General features: G+C 36.8%; 1 protein-coding gene across 5 annotated transcripts in view; it reads left to right on the plus strand.

The window, feature by feature from the left end:
• The first annotated feature begins 230 nt into the window (after positions 1–230).
• Positions 231–16901, plus strand: part of wdfy3 (WD repeat and FYVE domain containing 3) — a 92838-nt gene continuing 76167 nt past the window's right edge. For 4 of the 5 annotated variants that reach the window (XM_015060036.1, XM_015060038.1, XM_015060037.1 and 1 more), the window contains exon 1: positions 9999–10294. In XM_015060036.1, the coding sequence (XP_014915522.1) occupies positions 10266–10294 (29 nt within the window). In that variant the 5' untranslated portion in view covers positions 9999–10265. Of the gene's footprint in view, positions 428–9998; positions 10295–16901 lie in introns of those variants that run through there. The other variant, XM_015060040.1, reaches the window with a different exon arrangement.

A 16901-nucleotide genomic window follows, 5' to 3' on the forward strand; every position in this document is an offset into this window, starting at 1 on the left:
AAAAAAAAGTTGCAAAATTGCAAAAACAATCAAAGTGTGGACACCACTGCACTGGTGTAGGTCCTAAGAAAAGGAGTAAGAATATATTTTTTTAGATCCGTGTCCTTTAATGCAAGTCATGGAGTGCTTTTCCTAGGAGGATCCAACAGATGTCAGCTTTGTGTTGCAGATGTGGCTCCCCTCTCCACGCTGGCGGTGTCAGGAGGAGGATGCTGTTTGGAGGAAACTCGGCTCTGGGACCTAATCGCAACCGGGACGAGCTCCGCTTTATTTGGATGTTGAGGAAAAAATGGCTACCGGTAAAAGGAAGGAGAGGAAGCGCTCACCGCTTTTAGGTTTGCGCATCGTCTGAGACATATGGATGCACACATTGGAGATTATCGTCAACGTTCCCACCGAAGTACTTCGCCTCAGAGGCCGCTCACTGGTGAGTAGGACGGCGGATACGCTGAGGTCTCTGGAGCGGCTAGTTAGCATCGCCAGCTAGCCGCCTAGCACAGTTAGCATATACAGGAATGTTCATCACGTCAGTTAACAGCACCAGCAACGGTGCAGCCGCTGTTAGCGTCACAATAACACCATTAAAGACGAGAGTATGAACTCAATTGTCGCACTATAACGTGTAGTTTAAATATATATCTTTATAATTTGTTATTTTCAAAGCATTTCATTTGAAGACGTCACGGTTTAGTTTGACAGTTGTCGCTCAGATGCTGCGATGCTAGTGCGATCAGCTGGTTAGCTTCTTTGAGCTAACATGTTTTAACTGGAGGCGTTTCGGTGACCAACTGCAGGTCTGCAGCTGGGTTTTAACTCCGAGCTGATGGGGCTGGCTGAAGGAAAATGGGCTGCTTTGGAAAAAAAAACCCCACAAGGACACTGTCAAGATAACCTTGACAGACCCGAGAATGATTCAGTGTGAAGGCATTTTTATTCGTCAACATTAGTAAATCATGGTTGGGGAACCAAATCCTTAACCATCGATGGCTTTTGACTGTATATACTTGATATTTCGCATATTGTGGGTGGTTATATCGACCAGATTTGTTGTATTCTTGTGCGCCAAAGGTGCAGATTGAGAATAACCTGTGGTTGCTTCTGGTCAGCGTATTGTTTGTGGGTTTAGGGCCGACTACCTGGATGTCTGCACACCATTTAATTAACCTACATCTCCGTCTCTGCCTTGTATAAGGTATGTCAAAGCAAACTATTTAACCCGTATTGGCATTAAAACAACTAAATTATATAAATATTGTGTGTATATTTTAACAGGATATCTATAGCTGAAATTTTGCTGCAATTTATTTAGAAATGGTGACTGAAATGCATGATCTCTTTAGAGTATGTGTCAGTTAAATGTATGTAAATGTATAGGTTTTAATCCATATTTCTTACTTTTAAACACAGCAACAGAGAATATTCTGTCTTTAGGAAAAATGATTTCTGCTAGTTTTATTTTTATCACTAAATATTTTTGTTACATTCTAAAGTTTCCCATTTTTTTAAAGGAGTCCAGATTTTGATAAGGTGTCTTCTTATGCATCCTGTCAGTTGATTTTTGGTATTTAGGTAGTTGGAAAGTTTAACATTAGAGGCTTCTCCATTACAAATGTGCACAATATTTTGTCGTTTTTCTGCTAATGTTGAAAGAAACACAATTTCGCAATTATGGTGTTTCCTTTAAAGGGTAAATGCAATTAAAACGCACGTGAATAAGTTTGTTCACACGATATATGATTATAAAACATGCTGATCCATCGTCCTCCAACTACTTCCTGCTGTCTTCTTCTTTGTTGCCAGTGGCAACATGTGGTTGTTGATCATGAGACTCGTGTGATGTGTAAAAAGTGCTTTCATTGCAGTTTTGTGAACTAAACAAATTTTGATAAACGCTAAAAAAGACCTCATCCTTACAGCAAAATGTTTTATCAAAAATTTAGTTTTTTTCAAAATTTGACAGTCTCCATTAAGCAGATTTATTCTCGAAATGTCAAATTATGCAATCATATGGTCAATGGAAATGTGGCTAGTGTGATCTAGTTGTCTCCAGGCATATGTTGCAAGTAGGAATTAAGAAAATTGTTGTGGTTGTGTTTACGTTATTGTTAGTAATTCTCAAATCTGCAACCCATCCATCTGTCTGTACCTGCTTATCCGTGCAGGGCTGGATTTGCTTATTTCCAGCAGTCATTGGGTGAGACGCAGGGTACTTCCTGGACAGATTTCCAGTCCAACACTGGGCAACACAGCCAGTCACACCTTACAACAATTTAGAGAGACCAATCAACCTTTTTTACTGATTACAAATGTGGGCAAATCTTTGTCAATATTCTGCTAATGTTGAAAAACATAATTTTGCAATTGAGCTGTTTCCATGAAATAAGAGAGGAAATTAAAATCACATGTGTATATGTTTGTTCATGTGATAAATCATTAAAAATCATGACAGCGGGGAATGTAAACAGTTTCAGCCATGGCTCTGGTTCTCATCTGTCTGCCATCAGACATTTTTGAAAATGATTTGGATTTCCCAGATTCCTACTTGAGTCTAACCTCAGGCTAACACTGCGAATGTCAGCCTTCGCAGTGTTAGAACGTGTTCAACAAAGTTGACCGCAAAGTAGAGAAGCTGCCTAGTTTGTAGATCCACTTTTATTTAACTGCTTGCATGACCCAGTTTCCCCAGGATTCAGCTGTTTCTCAGACCCCCCATGTTTAATTTAGAATACCTTTACAGACATCAGACTCCAGCTCACTTAGTGGATGCAAAACAACCCTAATCATCACACCTTCACCATCATGCTGGACAGATTTTACCAGATGTTTACACTTATTTTTTCTAAATATACTTCTGTGCATTACAAACAAAAATCATGCCTCTGTCTCATTAAGATTCAGCTTTGCAAACCTAAGTCATGTTATTTTTAGAAAAAGGAAGTCGTCTTCTTATTCTCAACCTATAAAGCAAGCCACGCTTGTTCAGTCCTTTTCTTATTGTACTGTCATGACCTTTAGCATGGGGCATTTAGCATGCTAGCTGAAACCTTTAATATCTGAAATGGAGCTCTTGGGATTTTCTTTCACTTCTCTAAGCATTGAACTGTCTGACCTTGAGGTCAGCAACAGCTTTAATTGAAGAAACTCAGCGTTTCAGCTGTTTTGCAGTTTTCTTGACGTTTTTTTTTCAGTTTTGCGATGCAAAGAAACGTACCACTCAGAAAGAATCTGTCAGTCAAATTAAAAGATTATGTTAAAACCAAATATAGATTTTTAAATTTATAGATTTAACTGATGATAAAAATTATATGTTTGTTTCTCTTAGGTTTAGAATAGGATTTGTCATTTCTAAAAGTTTTTAATATAACCATTTTCCCCAAAATCTTGTGTAGAAAATACCTCACCTTGTTAATTTTCAGTCTGTTGCTCACACAGCAGGAAATAATGTTTTTTGTATGACATAAATTAGGTTTAAAGGCCTTATCAGTGTCATTTTCCTCCAGCTGCAAGCCTTAAATAGCAATAGACATAAAACATGCACGCAAGCTGAACCTGATTCACTAAATTTTCTTCAGGATAAAGTCTGCAGATGTGGCTAAAAGAAGAATCTCTGTAGCCACCAGCAAAAAGCAATGAAGCAGCACTTTTCCACCTTTTTTGGCCACAGATCAGCATTAGAGTCAAATCTAATATAAAATCCAAATTATCTGAAGTGGTGATTTAATGCCGAGCATTTAGATGGATTTGCACGTTGCTCTCGATGCTAAACAGCGTTTCTGTCTGGTTGTAACTTTATCTGGAAATTGAGTTTATTTCTGCACAGAGAGCCGTGTGTGAAAGGACAGCAGAGTCACTGTGTGCTCGTACTGGAAGCAAGAGGCTCTGATTTCATGAACTTTGTTTTTCCTGTTTTAGTATTTTTATAGCTAAAACAGGAAAAAAGTAAGTGATGAAGTGAACTGACGCCTGTTGACTCTGACGTATCGTATGAGGATTTCTGATGTGGTACAGATCTGAATATTTTGGTTTATTTACTGTTTTGGAAGGCTTTGAAATACCAATACTAATTTCATCTAACACAGACTTCTCTTTAAAAATTGTATTGTTATATAAAGGACAGCATCTAAATTATCCCCCCGATCCTTGGCTTATACGTACCACAAGATTCTCTGTCTTCTTATTAGATTACCGTAGCTCTATCCAAAGTACCGGCACTGCTTCCATTGTTTACATCCTTCAGTGTTTCCTCATGAAAACTTGCTAAGCCCAGTGGTTGGGATGCTAAGGCAGTCATCCAGCAGCCCACCGTGTTTTTAAGCTAAGGCATGTTTAAAGTTGACAAGAAATTTCAAAACAATAGTAGGTAATTATGTGCTATTGGAAGGCATTATTAACAATGCCTTAACACCAACTATAAAGTCTTAAAAAGCAAACACAAAAAAATAGATAATTTTTTTACTTTATTCACTAAAGTAGTTGGCATATAGACTAGGAACAACAGCAGTGGTGAATAAAAATACAGAACTCCTAACCTTAGTCTCCTTATGTGTTCAAATACTGACTTTACGTTTCACCAAAGAGACACTGGTGTCACTGTTACTGGTGCCTGGTGGGAGTGCAAGTACAGCCTGGTCACCTGCCAGGCTTAAAATACAGTCATGAACTTTACTTGTGCCCCAGGAAAAGCTTTGTGAACATTCAGGCTTATAATATAATACACTTACCCCAAGTAAAGCTTATTGCACTTATTGTGCCCCCAATAAACCCTGGTTGCCCCTTTATAATACACTTATAAGCTTTGTTTGCACCCCAATAACAACCTTGTGGCTTGGCAGGGTTTTAATACACTTATAAGCTTTAGTTGCACCCCAAGTGAAGCTTGGTGGCCCGCCAGGCTTATAATACACTGGGGGAACCCTTAACTGGATTTATTATGACGCATGTCACATGTCAATGAGATAAAATGTGATATGACTGCATATGCTTGAAGACTATTGGATATGTGTCTGATTTAGTACTGCATATGGAAGTGGCAGCAATTAGAATTTTTGGATGAAAAGACTGGATTTATGCCATCCAGACTTCCCTAAGCTAAGTCAGATATAGGTCGCATTTGCATTGGGTGACAGTTTAATAGGATAAAACAAGAACAGCTGTCTTGTACTGTGTGCAGAGCTGCAGACATGCCTCAGCATGTCGTAGAAAATACAAGTTCATTTTAATGAGCACACTGAAGATTGTTTATAGCCTTCATTGTTCAGAATCGGTTGTATGTTTTAGTTTTTGATTGATAGGTCGCATGTCAAGACTGATCCAGCAGTTTAATTTCCTTTTATTGTGTCTAACAGACTGTTTTTAATAGGAAAAGCTCAAGACCTTCACAAATTGAATGTTAGCATACAGTAGCTTTAGTCTTGACTTCTTCCATTCTTCTGCTTTTCTCCCACTCGGCTTTCAGTGCTAGCAGGCTTTGTAACTTGAAACTCCTGTCAGTGGTTGAGTCTGCTTTCCTCTGCAGGGCTAAAACAAGGGTTGCCTTGACATAAATACATGTCTTTCAAATGAATTTGTTGTTTTGATTCATTTTATCATATAAACTGCCTCTTATTTTAGGTAGATTTAGCAGTTAACTTAATAGGTGTTGACTGTTACTGAGCTGTGCCACAGTTTTCTAACAGCTTGTCAGTTTGATTGTAGCCCAAATTTAGGCAAATGTTACTCTGTAGTACCCTTTCAAACTGTATATTTTAATCAGTATTAAAATATATTCTGGTAATTCACCCTGTGTTTACTGTATATCTTCCCCAGCTTTGATGTTTGGTAGCTGTAGATTTGATCAGAATATTTGCATTGCACTGCCCTGGAACAAACAGTTGCTTCATTGTCTGATCATCGTGCTACAAAACAGGTTCAACAGAACTGGGGTTACTTTCTGAGATCTGGGGTAACTAATGCCAACAAAGAAGATCTTATTTACATGTGGCGATAATCTGGTTCATCATCTTGGTAAGTCATGTAAAACAGGTTGAGGTGGAATGAAGTGGGCAAACTGGAGTGAAACATCTTGAGATAACAGCCATAAATCTGTCATTTTCCACTGCAAATATAATTTATTATCAGTGTTATTAAGACATGATGAAGACTTTTAGAAATAATCATAACTCTGAGCATTAAAAAGCTCTAAAGATAAAAAGGAAAAATTGGGAAATTAGACTCCCTAACTGTCTCTTACTATAAATTGCGTTTCATACAGTTTTACATGTAAATAGAAACATTTCAGTAAATGCGTCTGTATGAAAGAATGAAAGCAAATCTTCTGCCCTGATATTACATCTTATCCCTGTGATTTCCTCTTTGTGCTGCAGCACTTTGGATTTTGTGCTTTGTTGGCCTGTTATTGATTCGGTGAAACTATGAAGCTACATGTAAATCTTGCGGATAATGCAGCACAAGTCTGGCGCTAATTCACCTCCGAGAGAACAAAGAGCGATTCCTTTTGGACCAAGTGAAATGCGTTACAGAGGATGACGAAGTGAACCGTCAGATAGAAATACAGCATCAGACTTTGTTTTTTATCAGGCTCTCTGTATTAATATGTAACATAATTGGATGATTTTTAATTAGCCCAAACACAACCATGTTTTCAGTAAGCAGTTTTGTTTTGATATTATTTGATAAGCATTTCTTTCAATAAGGGATACATAATTTATAATTTTTATAAATTTGATTTAGATCTTTGATGTGGAAACTATTTTTAATTCAGACTATTTAATGGTCTAGAGATTCAGTTTAAATTACGTGTCTGACAAGAAGGAGACACGGTGTAAACAAAACATTTATTTAAAACAGTTTCATACTTAATCAAATTCCTCCAGTTTATGTTAAAGCAAAAATAGGTTGGTGCCTAAAGTTCTGTAATTTAAATTTCCAGTGTTAGGTTAGCTTGTCCGCCTGGCTTTTTCTTAAATAGAAAAAGCATCGAATTATTCTAAGTACCTGCGGTGGCTGAGTGGACGCATAATCCCATTTGAAGTGTACTCGCTAATAGGAGCTGGAAAGATTTTGAAATCAATGCGTTTTCGCATTTTGAATTGATTTAAAATTTCAAGGCCTTGGAACTGCGATTTTTCAAATCTATTTTTTTTCTGCACCTGTAGATGTTAGTCAATGTTGGATGATAAACGATGATATTGTTGCTTTGAGACCATTTCCAAGTAATAAGATGGTAATGGCATAATAATGCAAGAAACATTCTCAAATATTAATAAACTATAAATTCTAATGAACATTTAACATAGGAACTGGAAGACGTTTTTGATATGCACAATAAATAAACAAAATAACAGGAAACAGCAAATAAATTGAGTTAAGTCTCTGTAAACAAAATTATTGATAAATCATACAAACAGAACTTGTATACTTATATATACATCATTTCCCAGAGCGAAAAACCCAAAACGGTTAATAGTTTGTCCGTCTCATCTAGTTGTGTTATGTGCTTTTAAACTTGTTTTGCAGAATTAATTTAGGAACCACAGGAAGTTTGTTTATTCTTAAACTGAATAATTTCAGTTTTTTTCATTCTCAGAAGGAACCAAAAGTGCTGAGGATAACAGGAAGTCAGTTTAGACAGTAATGTCTTATTTAGCTATTGTGCGTCATTTACTGTGCTGGTAAATTCAAGGATAATTTATGCATTTTAAAGCTTTCAGGAATTTCATAACAATTTTATTTTTTTTTTTATAAATAATGGATTCATGTTTCTGTGTTTTATTGGGCGGTGTTTTGAAGCTGCATGTCGGCTTCGGGTTATTCTATAGACTAGTCAAAGCAGGGTAATGGTTTGCTGTTTTATTGGACAGATGGAAAATGAAATATTCCAGTTTTGTTTATTGCCGTAATTTATTTCAATGTGTTTTTCATAAACTCTAATGCATAGCCACATTGAGTCATAATATAAAATGCCCTGCATGCTCACATAAACACATAAACACAGTTCCAGTTCACACAATGAGCCCAGTTTTAGACAGATAATGCGTCAAATAACATTCTGGATCCTGAGGATCCCTTAAGGCTGTATAACACAACAGCTTTTTCTCTCGCTTTTTCTCTGAGACGGGTTGGTGTTTTATTTTATTATTTACTTTTTAAATCTTCAGCTGTATATTCAAGTTTGTGTGTTTGTTATGAGAATGTGTTGCAGGCTTCATTTGGCGCGGCGCAGGATGTTTTCCCTGCTGGAGTCATTTTATACACCTCAGTGTACATCTGGAAACCATATTCCTGAGTCGTCTTCCTCATAAATATGTGAGCAAATTTCAGCCTTCAATAAAAAATAAATCCAGGAGCACTGGGTGGCTCAGTTAGTAGAGCGCGATCACCATGTGAGGAGGTTATAGTCCTTGATATGGTTTTCATGGGTTTGATTCCCACTTTCTGCATGATTTCCATCTATTTACTGTTCATTAAAGGCCACTGATGCCTAAAAATATAAACTCAAATAGCAGTTTTAAAAGGCATCATCCTCGTTAGGCCTGTCGCAGTAAGCAATAAATCATTTACTTGGATAATAAATTAAAATTAATTTGTGCGATTTTCTCTCTCTTTCTACCAAAAACTGGATGAGAAAAGTCTTCAGTCTGGTGTTTTGGTCTCAACTGGACCTTTTTTGAAGGACAGTTTTGTTTACAGAGACTTCATAATTCATTTTATTTGTTCTGTTGTTTTGTTTATTTATTTTGGTTATTTAAAAAACCTTCCAGTTCCAGTGATAAATGTTCATTAGGATTTAAAGTTTATTGTTCTTTGAGAATGTGTTACTGCATTGTTATGCCACTGTATTACTTAAAAATGGTTTCAAACAACAATATCATCGTTTTTCACAATAACTTCTGGTTCTCTTTCACACCACATTGTCAAATGATCCAAACCAGTTGAAAAAACTGCTCCCCAGTGGTGACGTTGCATCAAGAACTACTGAAGGAAACAACATGAAAACCTCAGAGAAAGACATGAACGTAACTTCCTTCTTCACTAAATGTGAAAAAAATGGAGTACTGTCAGGTTTTAGGAGTAGTGGGATTTCTCTTTTGTGATTGGTAAAAGACCATGATCAAAACAAACTCCTGCGTTTGATTTGGTTGTATTCACCCAGAATGCCCTGCGCTATTGTTTGCTTCCTGCTGCAGTTCATGTGGCGTTCACATATTCATTCAAACCGTGTCAGAGTTCACTTCAACCGAACAGACCAGTGTTCACTTTTTGGTCTGAATTAGAATTTGTTTGTTTACTTCCATAGTTCTTGCTGCAGCGCCACCACAGGCAAGGAGGGGAACAGGGTTTTTTTCCAATTAGTTTGAATTGTTTTACAAAGTGCAATGTTAAAGCAAACCGACAAACAGCCTAGAGTTTGAGTAAAGCAGACTAAACAGGGCTGAATTGTTTTTTAATCTAACTTTCCAGATTTTCCAAACAAAAAAAGGAAGAATCTATCGCTCACATGAGAAATTCTACAACTGCTAAAATCTCATGCTACTCCATTTTTGTTTACATTTTGTGAAGACGGAGGTTGTGCTCAGTGTCTTCTTCAGAGGTTTTTGTGATGTTTCCTTCCACAGTTGTGGGTGCAGCGCCACAACAGGCGAGGAGGGGAACAAGTTTTTCAATTGGTTTGAATCGTTTGACAAAGTGCGGTGTTAAAGTGACAAACAAACTGGAGTTCTGTTAAAGCAGATTAAAAACAACTGGTGTAAATACACCCTAAAGTGTTTTTTTTAAATCCAACTTTACAAATTTTCTTGAACTTTTGACAGATTTTTCACAAATTAACTTTAATTCCTTAAACCACATTGACAGTGGTTTTTAATTTAGCTCATTTCTTCCCCTCCTCCTGACGAAATGGTTCATTCCTCTCTGTTATGGCTGTAGTGTTCGCCACACTCCACCCTCCTCTCTCTCTCTCTCTCTCTCTGAAGCTCTGTACACCCCACCCGGTGTCAGGGGGGGATCAGCTGTGCCAGTCCCGGCAGACCACACACACACACAGTATGCTTAGTGGAAAACAAAGCCTCTAGCACTGCCAGTTGAAGACGATCCCTGCCTCCGCGCTCTGTGCGTAGCATGTTCTGTTCTGATGCTGCCAAGACGGAAAGGCATGACTCCGCCATCGCCAGGGCTTTTCGGAAAGGAACGTTTTCACAGGGGCACGAGCGGCCGATTTCTGCCTTTTGATGGAATATTTTTGTTTCTTCTGGTGGTGAAGAGTTGAAATGCTGGCAGAGCGCAGAGAGAACAGCAGGTAGGAGAAATCAGAGCTGGGTGCTAAGCTTGTCTCCGTGGCGACTCTTAGTTTGTTTACTCACTTCACCGATATAGAAACACACCAGTTTACAGGTTATTGATCATCATAGCTCTTATTTTCTGTCGTTTTAATCTCTGAAGATTAAATGCAGTAAGCTATAAATAAATCAATTAATGGTACGATAAATTAAATGAGCTCAATAATTTCCATTTGCACGATTTATCGTTTTTCTCTTTTGTCTCTTCCTACCAAAAACAGGATGAGGAAAATCCTCAGTCTGCTGCTTTGGTCTCAACTAGACCTTATTTTGTATTCATAGGCTTCATAATACAATGTATTAGTTATTTCTGTTGTTTTGAGTATTTATTTTGGATATTAAAATGTCTTCCAGTTCCTGTATTAAATATTTATTTGAATTTAAAGTTTATTAATCTTCGAGAATGTATTCTTGCATTATTGTACCATTACCATTATATTACCTGAAATCTTGCAAAATACTAAAGACTCCTACATACTAAACTTCATATTTAGAAGTTATAACAATAAATACTTTGCAATGTGACTGGAAATTCAAAATGAATTAATATTGAAGGCACATAATGACATTTTCAATATGCTGAGGCAAGTATTTACTAACTTTTGGGAAAGGCAGCTCATTCTTTTGCTATATTAACATCCAGACAATAGCCAATCCCACACAAGCAATGGTTACTATGGGAACCTATTGTTAAACCATCATTTTTTTGTCAGTTTTGTCAATGCACATGGAACAAAACACAATACATGTAATATATTTGGTATTTGTTAGACAGGAAGTAGTATTAACATCTTGAAGCAGCCCAGGCTGATAACTGACTTCAGTCTGTGGAGCTGGATGAAGATTAGGGTGATCGCAAGGAAGCTGTCCAGTCTGAAATACTTGAAGAGCACAAAAGATAATCATCTTTGTCACTATACTTAGAGATTTAGAGATTTTTTTTAGACAAAATAAGTCAGTATTGGACAAAATTTGAATGAGCAGATCAGGCTTCTTAAAGGTAAATGATTGATCAGAAAATGTAAATCAGTGCACCCGTATGAGAAAAGTTTAATTCCTGGAAGGTTAATCAATATTTTTCTTTTGCCCATTGCAAAAAGTACAAACAATCGTCTCCATGCTTTTTTCTTGCATTTTACAACCTTTTTTTTTTTTTTTTCCAAAATTGCTTCTTTTACATTGTTTATGGATCTTTTAGATACCTGTCTCTGTTTTTGTTGATTTGAATCAGAATCTGCCATGTGTATTCACTGATTTGGGCTTAACAGTAAAATTAAAACAAAGTTGAACTAAATCTGTTGTTCTTAGAAAGAAAAGAATAATTGAGAACTTTATTCCAGTCAAAGCATCATCAGTGCATCTGTAAATAAGTATACTTCACCTTATCCATGAATCTAGCAAATATTACTATAAATGAAAGCAATAGCTGCATGTTGATAGTAAAATGAATGGTAGATATAACTCAAGTCTTCTTCTAGGACGTCCTCACACCTCTGTGCTTCCTCTAACCGAACGTTAAACACTTTGCAGAAGTGGCAGATACACTCACTTAGGAAAAACTTTCACACTCAGGCTATTATTAGAGCAAATTAACCAATTTGCCATGGTGTGTTCACAGACTGGAGGAAAAAAATTATTTGTAGCTTCACAATGGAGCTACTTTAACATGAAAATCAGCCAACTGGTCCCCTACCAAATGATCGGTATATTTCTTACACATATTAGTCAGAATCTGCCATGTGGGTCTTTCTGTTTCCAGAGCAGGCAGTTTCTCTCTTTGAAACCAAACGTACCAGCATTTGTGTGGGGGGTTGGCGTGAAATCAGCACTCTGCACTCTTTTTAGTTTCTCTGAATTAGCATTTTGTTGGGAGAGTTTGTGTTTTATCTCGCTGCTGTCAAATCCCCCCATTCCTTTTCTCTTTCTTCTCCACCTTCCCTGCAAACTGACATTACGTCACTTTCTCCAGAGGAACAACCACACAGGCTTTTGAAGAGCTGGGCCTTTCCAGGGCATTGGCTGCCTTCATCTCCCAGGAGTTAGTGTTAACTCTTCAAGACGTTCATTGAAGCTGGCGTTCGCTTAAAGAGAGTGCTTTAAAAAAAAAACCAAAAAAAAAAAAAAACTGGAAGACCCAGAAAACAGGCACAGATTCCCACTGCAGAGGAGTTGACATTCCATTGATGCCACCAACTCGTTTTCTTTGCTCCAGCCAAGACAAAAACATTTTCTGATGCAGTTTTTTCTGGCTGTGCCTGTAATATAAAATTAGTTGTGATAAATGCATTTACTTTTTGCTCTATGGTGGTGATTTTTTGAACAATGAAGGTAACATCATTAAAGATGCTGTCTTTATCGTTCTTGTCATTTCAGCTTTGCTTGAGATTCATCAATATTCAGTGAGCCGTCTGCTTCTGTAGGTCAAGTCCTAGACGGCGATTTCAGATTTTCTTTTCTATTACATCAGGACAAAAAGACAAATGATAGATGCACAATAACAAATTTTGCTGGACGATAAATGGTCCCAGAAGTTATTGTGATAAACGACAATATTGTTGTTTTGAGACCATTTTCAAGAAATGTAATTGTGATGAAATAATAATGTAAGAACACATTAAAGATCAATAAACTTTAAATGCTAATGAACACTAAACACTGGAACTGGAAGACATTTAAAATATCCAAAATAAACAAACCAAACAACAGAAACGGCAAATAAAATGAATTATGCAATCTCGGTAAACAAATAAAGGAGCTAGTTGAGACCAAAACACCACACTGGAGACTTTTGTCATCCCGTTTTTGGTAGAAAGAGATAAAATATAAGAACAATAAATCATGCTAATGGAAAGTGAGGGTGTTTTAATTTATCATGCAATTAATTGATTTATTGCTTATTGCCACAGTCCTAGTCATTTGGCCTAACCTGGAGTTTCAACTGGTCGCACACATACGCATATTAGAGTCTGTGTGTGCAGCTCACCAAACAGAAAGATCGGTGACGTCGAGTCTGAAGTCTGGGCCACTTATGCTTGTCATTAAAAACGCTGAGGAAGAAATATCGGTAAATGTAAAAACGTCAAAATTACGCTTATGAGACCAGTTTTTGTATTTGGAAATGTATTATGAATGCACTTCCTCTTTAAACGCTTCTGCTTTTTTAATACAGTCAGATTGTCACGATAAATTTTACTGGACGATAAATTATCATAGAAATAGTTGTGATGAACGATAATAATGTTGTTTTTGAGGCCATTTTAAAGTAATAGATTGATTTTAGCATAAATTACAAGTTCACCCTCGCAAAGATGAATAAACTTTGATTTTGCACAAAACACAACAATAAATTCAACGGAAATAAAAACCACACATAACACACAGTAGTGAGATATAGTAGTAAAGAGGTCTTTGGGTTCAATGTTAGAGAACCTTGTTTTTTTTATCTTTTATTAACTTGTGAAACTCTATATTAAAACTTTGCCAACCCTCTGGCCATGTTTGAAAATCTGTCTCCACAGCTGCCAGTGTTGGGTGGAGAAATCGGTATCCTGTAAGGAATTTAAATTGCTTGTGCTTGCAGTTTATTCTCTGCAGCCATTTTGCATCAGGAGATAAGAGAGACTTGCATCTCTATGAAGAAATTAGCTGTGCTCAGTTGCCAAAGGTGTGGGTAGGCTGTTTATTCAGATACTAAAATGAAAAACAGAACTAGTTCTGTGGTGGGAAAACAACATTTGATAATGAAGATATTTTAGGAGGCTGGAAAAATGAACTTAGCAAGGAGCAAATTTAGCATCTTGTTGTGTGGCTGCGTGGCGTTTTCATTTATGTTACTCTTAACTCTTATGAAGCCCAAGTGGCGTCATGTGGCTGCAGACACTAATTTAATTCTTTTTTTAATGTGCTTCGCTAATTTGTATCAGCTTTGTTCAAAAAGAACAGAGTACAATGACGGAGTCCTCATTTCTTCCTTCTGGAGTTTAAATTTGGTCGCAATATTTCGTAGCATTTATTGCAATAATGATACAAAGTGATAAAATATCTTTTTGGCATCAGACTGAATGGCTTTGACCTCAGCACTGCAGTCAAAGGAGCAAAAACACAAATACTGCTCTTCATAAAATGCACATTTTCAGCAACAAGGCAATTCAAAGTGCCTTTCATAAGTAAATGGAAAATAAAACGACAAGCATAAATTTATATTGCAGTGACAAAGTAAGAGAAAACTTACTTTGGGTTTGGGTTTTTAGCCTTGATTTTACAGAACTCAGTGTTTCAGCAGTTTTTCAGTTTTCTGGAGGTTTGTTTCAAATTAGTGGAGCAAAAAAACTGAATGCTGCTTCTTAGTGTTTGGCTCTGATTCTGTGGATTTAAAGTAGACTTTAGCCAGAACACCTGAGTGATCTGAAGGGCTGACACAACAACAAGAGGTTCAGTGATTTATAAAGTAAGAAAAGTGTTTTAAAGTCTTTTATCTGAGACTACAGGGGCCAGTGAAATTTCCTCTGATCCCTCGGTGTTTGGTTCCCATGTGGGCTTTCATGTTGTGTCAGCTGCTTTTATTTAATCATTTGTGTGTTTGTCTGGTAACTTTGTGGTCTGGTTACTGTTTAGCAGGTTTGTGTTTGACTTGTTGTTGCTTGTTTTTTTTTTTTTTGTTTTTAGAAAGCGCAGCCAGGCTGTAGCGCTGTTCTAAACAGATTCAAAATAAATTTTTCTGTGGAGCGATTGCTGCAAAGTGTGCTGCTTTTGTCCTGCTGTTAGAAAAACTGCAATGTCAATAATATTGGTATATATTGCAATGAGCATATCAGTTGCACTATTTCATGTCTTTCTCATTTGTGCTTCCATAAATTAGTGACCTTTTTAGCATTTTGGGTAAAGTCATTAATGACTCAATTTTCAAGTAATATAATAGTAACAGCATAATAATGCAAGAACACATTCTCAAAGATCAATAAGCTTCAAATTCAAATGAACATGTAACACTGGAACTGGAGGACATTTTAAATATCCAAATTAAATAAACAACAGAAACAATAAATAAATTTAGTTAAATTATCCATACAAAAACAAAGCTAGCTGAGACCAAAGCAGCAGATTGAAGACTTTTTCACCCATCTTTTGGTAGAAAGGGAGGATAAAAAATAAATCTTGAAAATGGAAATTATTGAGCTTGTTTTAATTTAACATGAAACTGATTAATTAGTTATTGCGAAAGGCCTAAACTATTATTCAAAACCTTAATTTATCACATTATAGCCTATTCTATAAGTCTTCTAAACCCAGCAGCATCTTTCTGGTGAAATATCTGTTTCTGATCTACCAGAACTAGAGAAGAAAGTCTGCAGGACTCTGGTTGCTGTAGGTGGAGTGAGCGCTAATCCTTCATGTGTCACTGCCTTCCCTTTTGTTGGTTTTTCCAGCTCAGCCTTATGCTGAAGTCGTATGACATGTGTTTGGCCCAGTTTGCGGTCCGGTTCCTCGCTGTGCTCCGGCTCCGCCGTTCTCTCTGCACTCCGGCTCCGCCGTTCTCTCTGCACTCTTATCTGCTTCACTGGCTCTCCGTTACATCGGCTCCTCGCTACAAAGCCAACAGTCAGCATTGTTCAGGAATAAATGCTGGCTTTGATGTGCTTCAGGGATATGTTACAGGACAGAAATAGATCAGCTGTTTCAGCATAAACATGTAACAATAAGGGGAAAATCGTGTCATGTTTTTATAATGTAATTGTCCTCAACCCATTTGTGGCTATTTGCTCTGAATAAATAACAATAGTGTTGGATTCACTCCTCCAATTCCACTAGGGGGCTCTATAGTTGTTTTGTGTTGGTCCGTGAATTAATGTGTAGAAGAAGAAAACGAACGGCGGACCAGTAGTGTACTTATGCTGCGTTAGCTTAAACTAAAATGCCGAATCTGCCATAAAATCACATCTTACTAATGTTTGAGTGTTGCCTAACGTGGTAAGTTATATTAATGCTGTAAAGCCGTAGGAGATAAGTATTTATCTGTTCTAAGAGTGCGCTTGGTGAATTTGCTAGAGCTAATTAGCCAAATGCTAGCTGTTGTTTGCTGCAGTGTGATATATGAATGCTGACGTTTATTATATTACGAAGTGTTCTAAGAGTAAACTTTGCTTTATAACCGGCTAGTCGAGTCAAGCCAAGCTCCTAGATCTATGTTTAAGTTTGTGTTTTATTGAATATTGCAATACTAAGTATTGACGTTTTGTTCATCTTTTTTACGTTATTTACAGTTTAACCGGCATGTCCGTGTAAAAGCACTCGGCAATAAAATTAACAACTACAACAACAACGGCTACCTTATGTTCTTTGTAACAAATGGTTATCGATTGATCGATTGTTTGGACGATTATTCGATTAATAGGATAAGAAACTTGGAACATTCTGCAGATTTGTCATTTAATCCTTTTTATAGAATGATTAAAAAAACGCATTGAAAGATGCAAATAAACAAATAATTTTGTTCCTTTTAAATGATAAAATCAATATTTTATTGCCTGAAATGCAATAAATGTTTTCTTTCAGTGAACACTTGATCAT

The sequence above is a fragment of the Poecilia latipinna genome, unplaced genomic scaffold, assembly GCF_001443285.1.
Source record: "Poecilia latipinna isolate Pla-1442-1.1 unplaced genomic scaffold, P_latipinna-1.0 Scaffold1679, whole genome shotgun sequence".
NCBI lineage: Eukaryota > Metazoa > Chordata > Actinopteri > Cyprinodontiformes > Poeciliidae > Poecilia > Poecilia latipinna.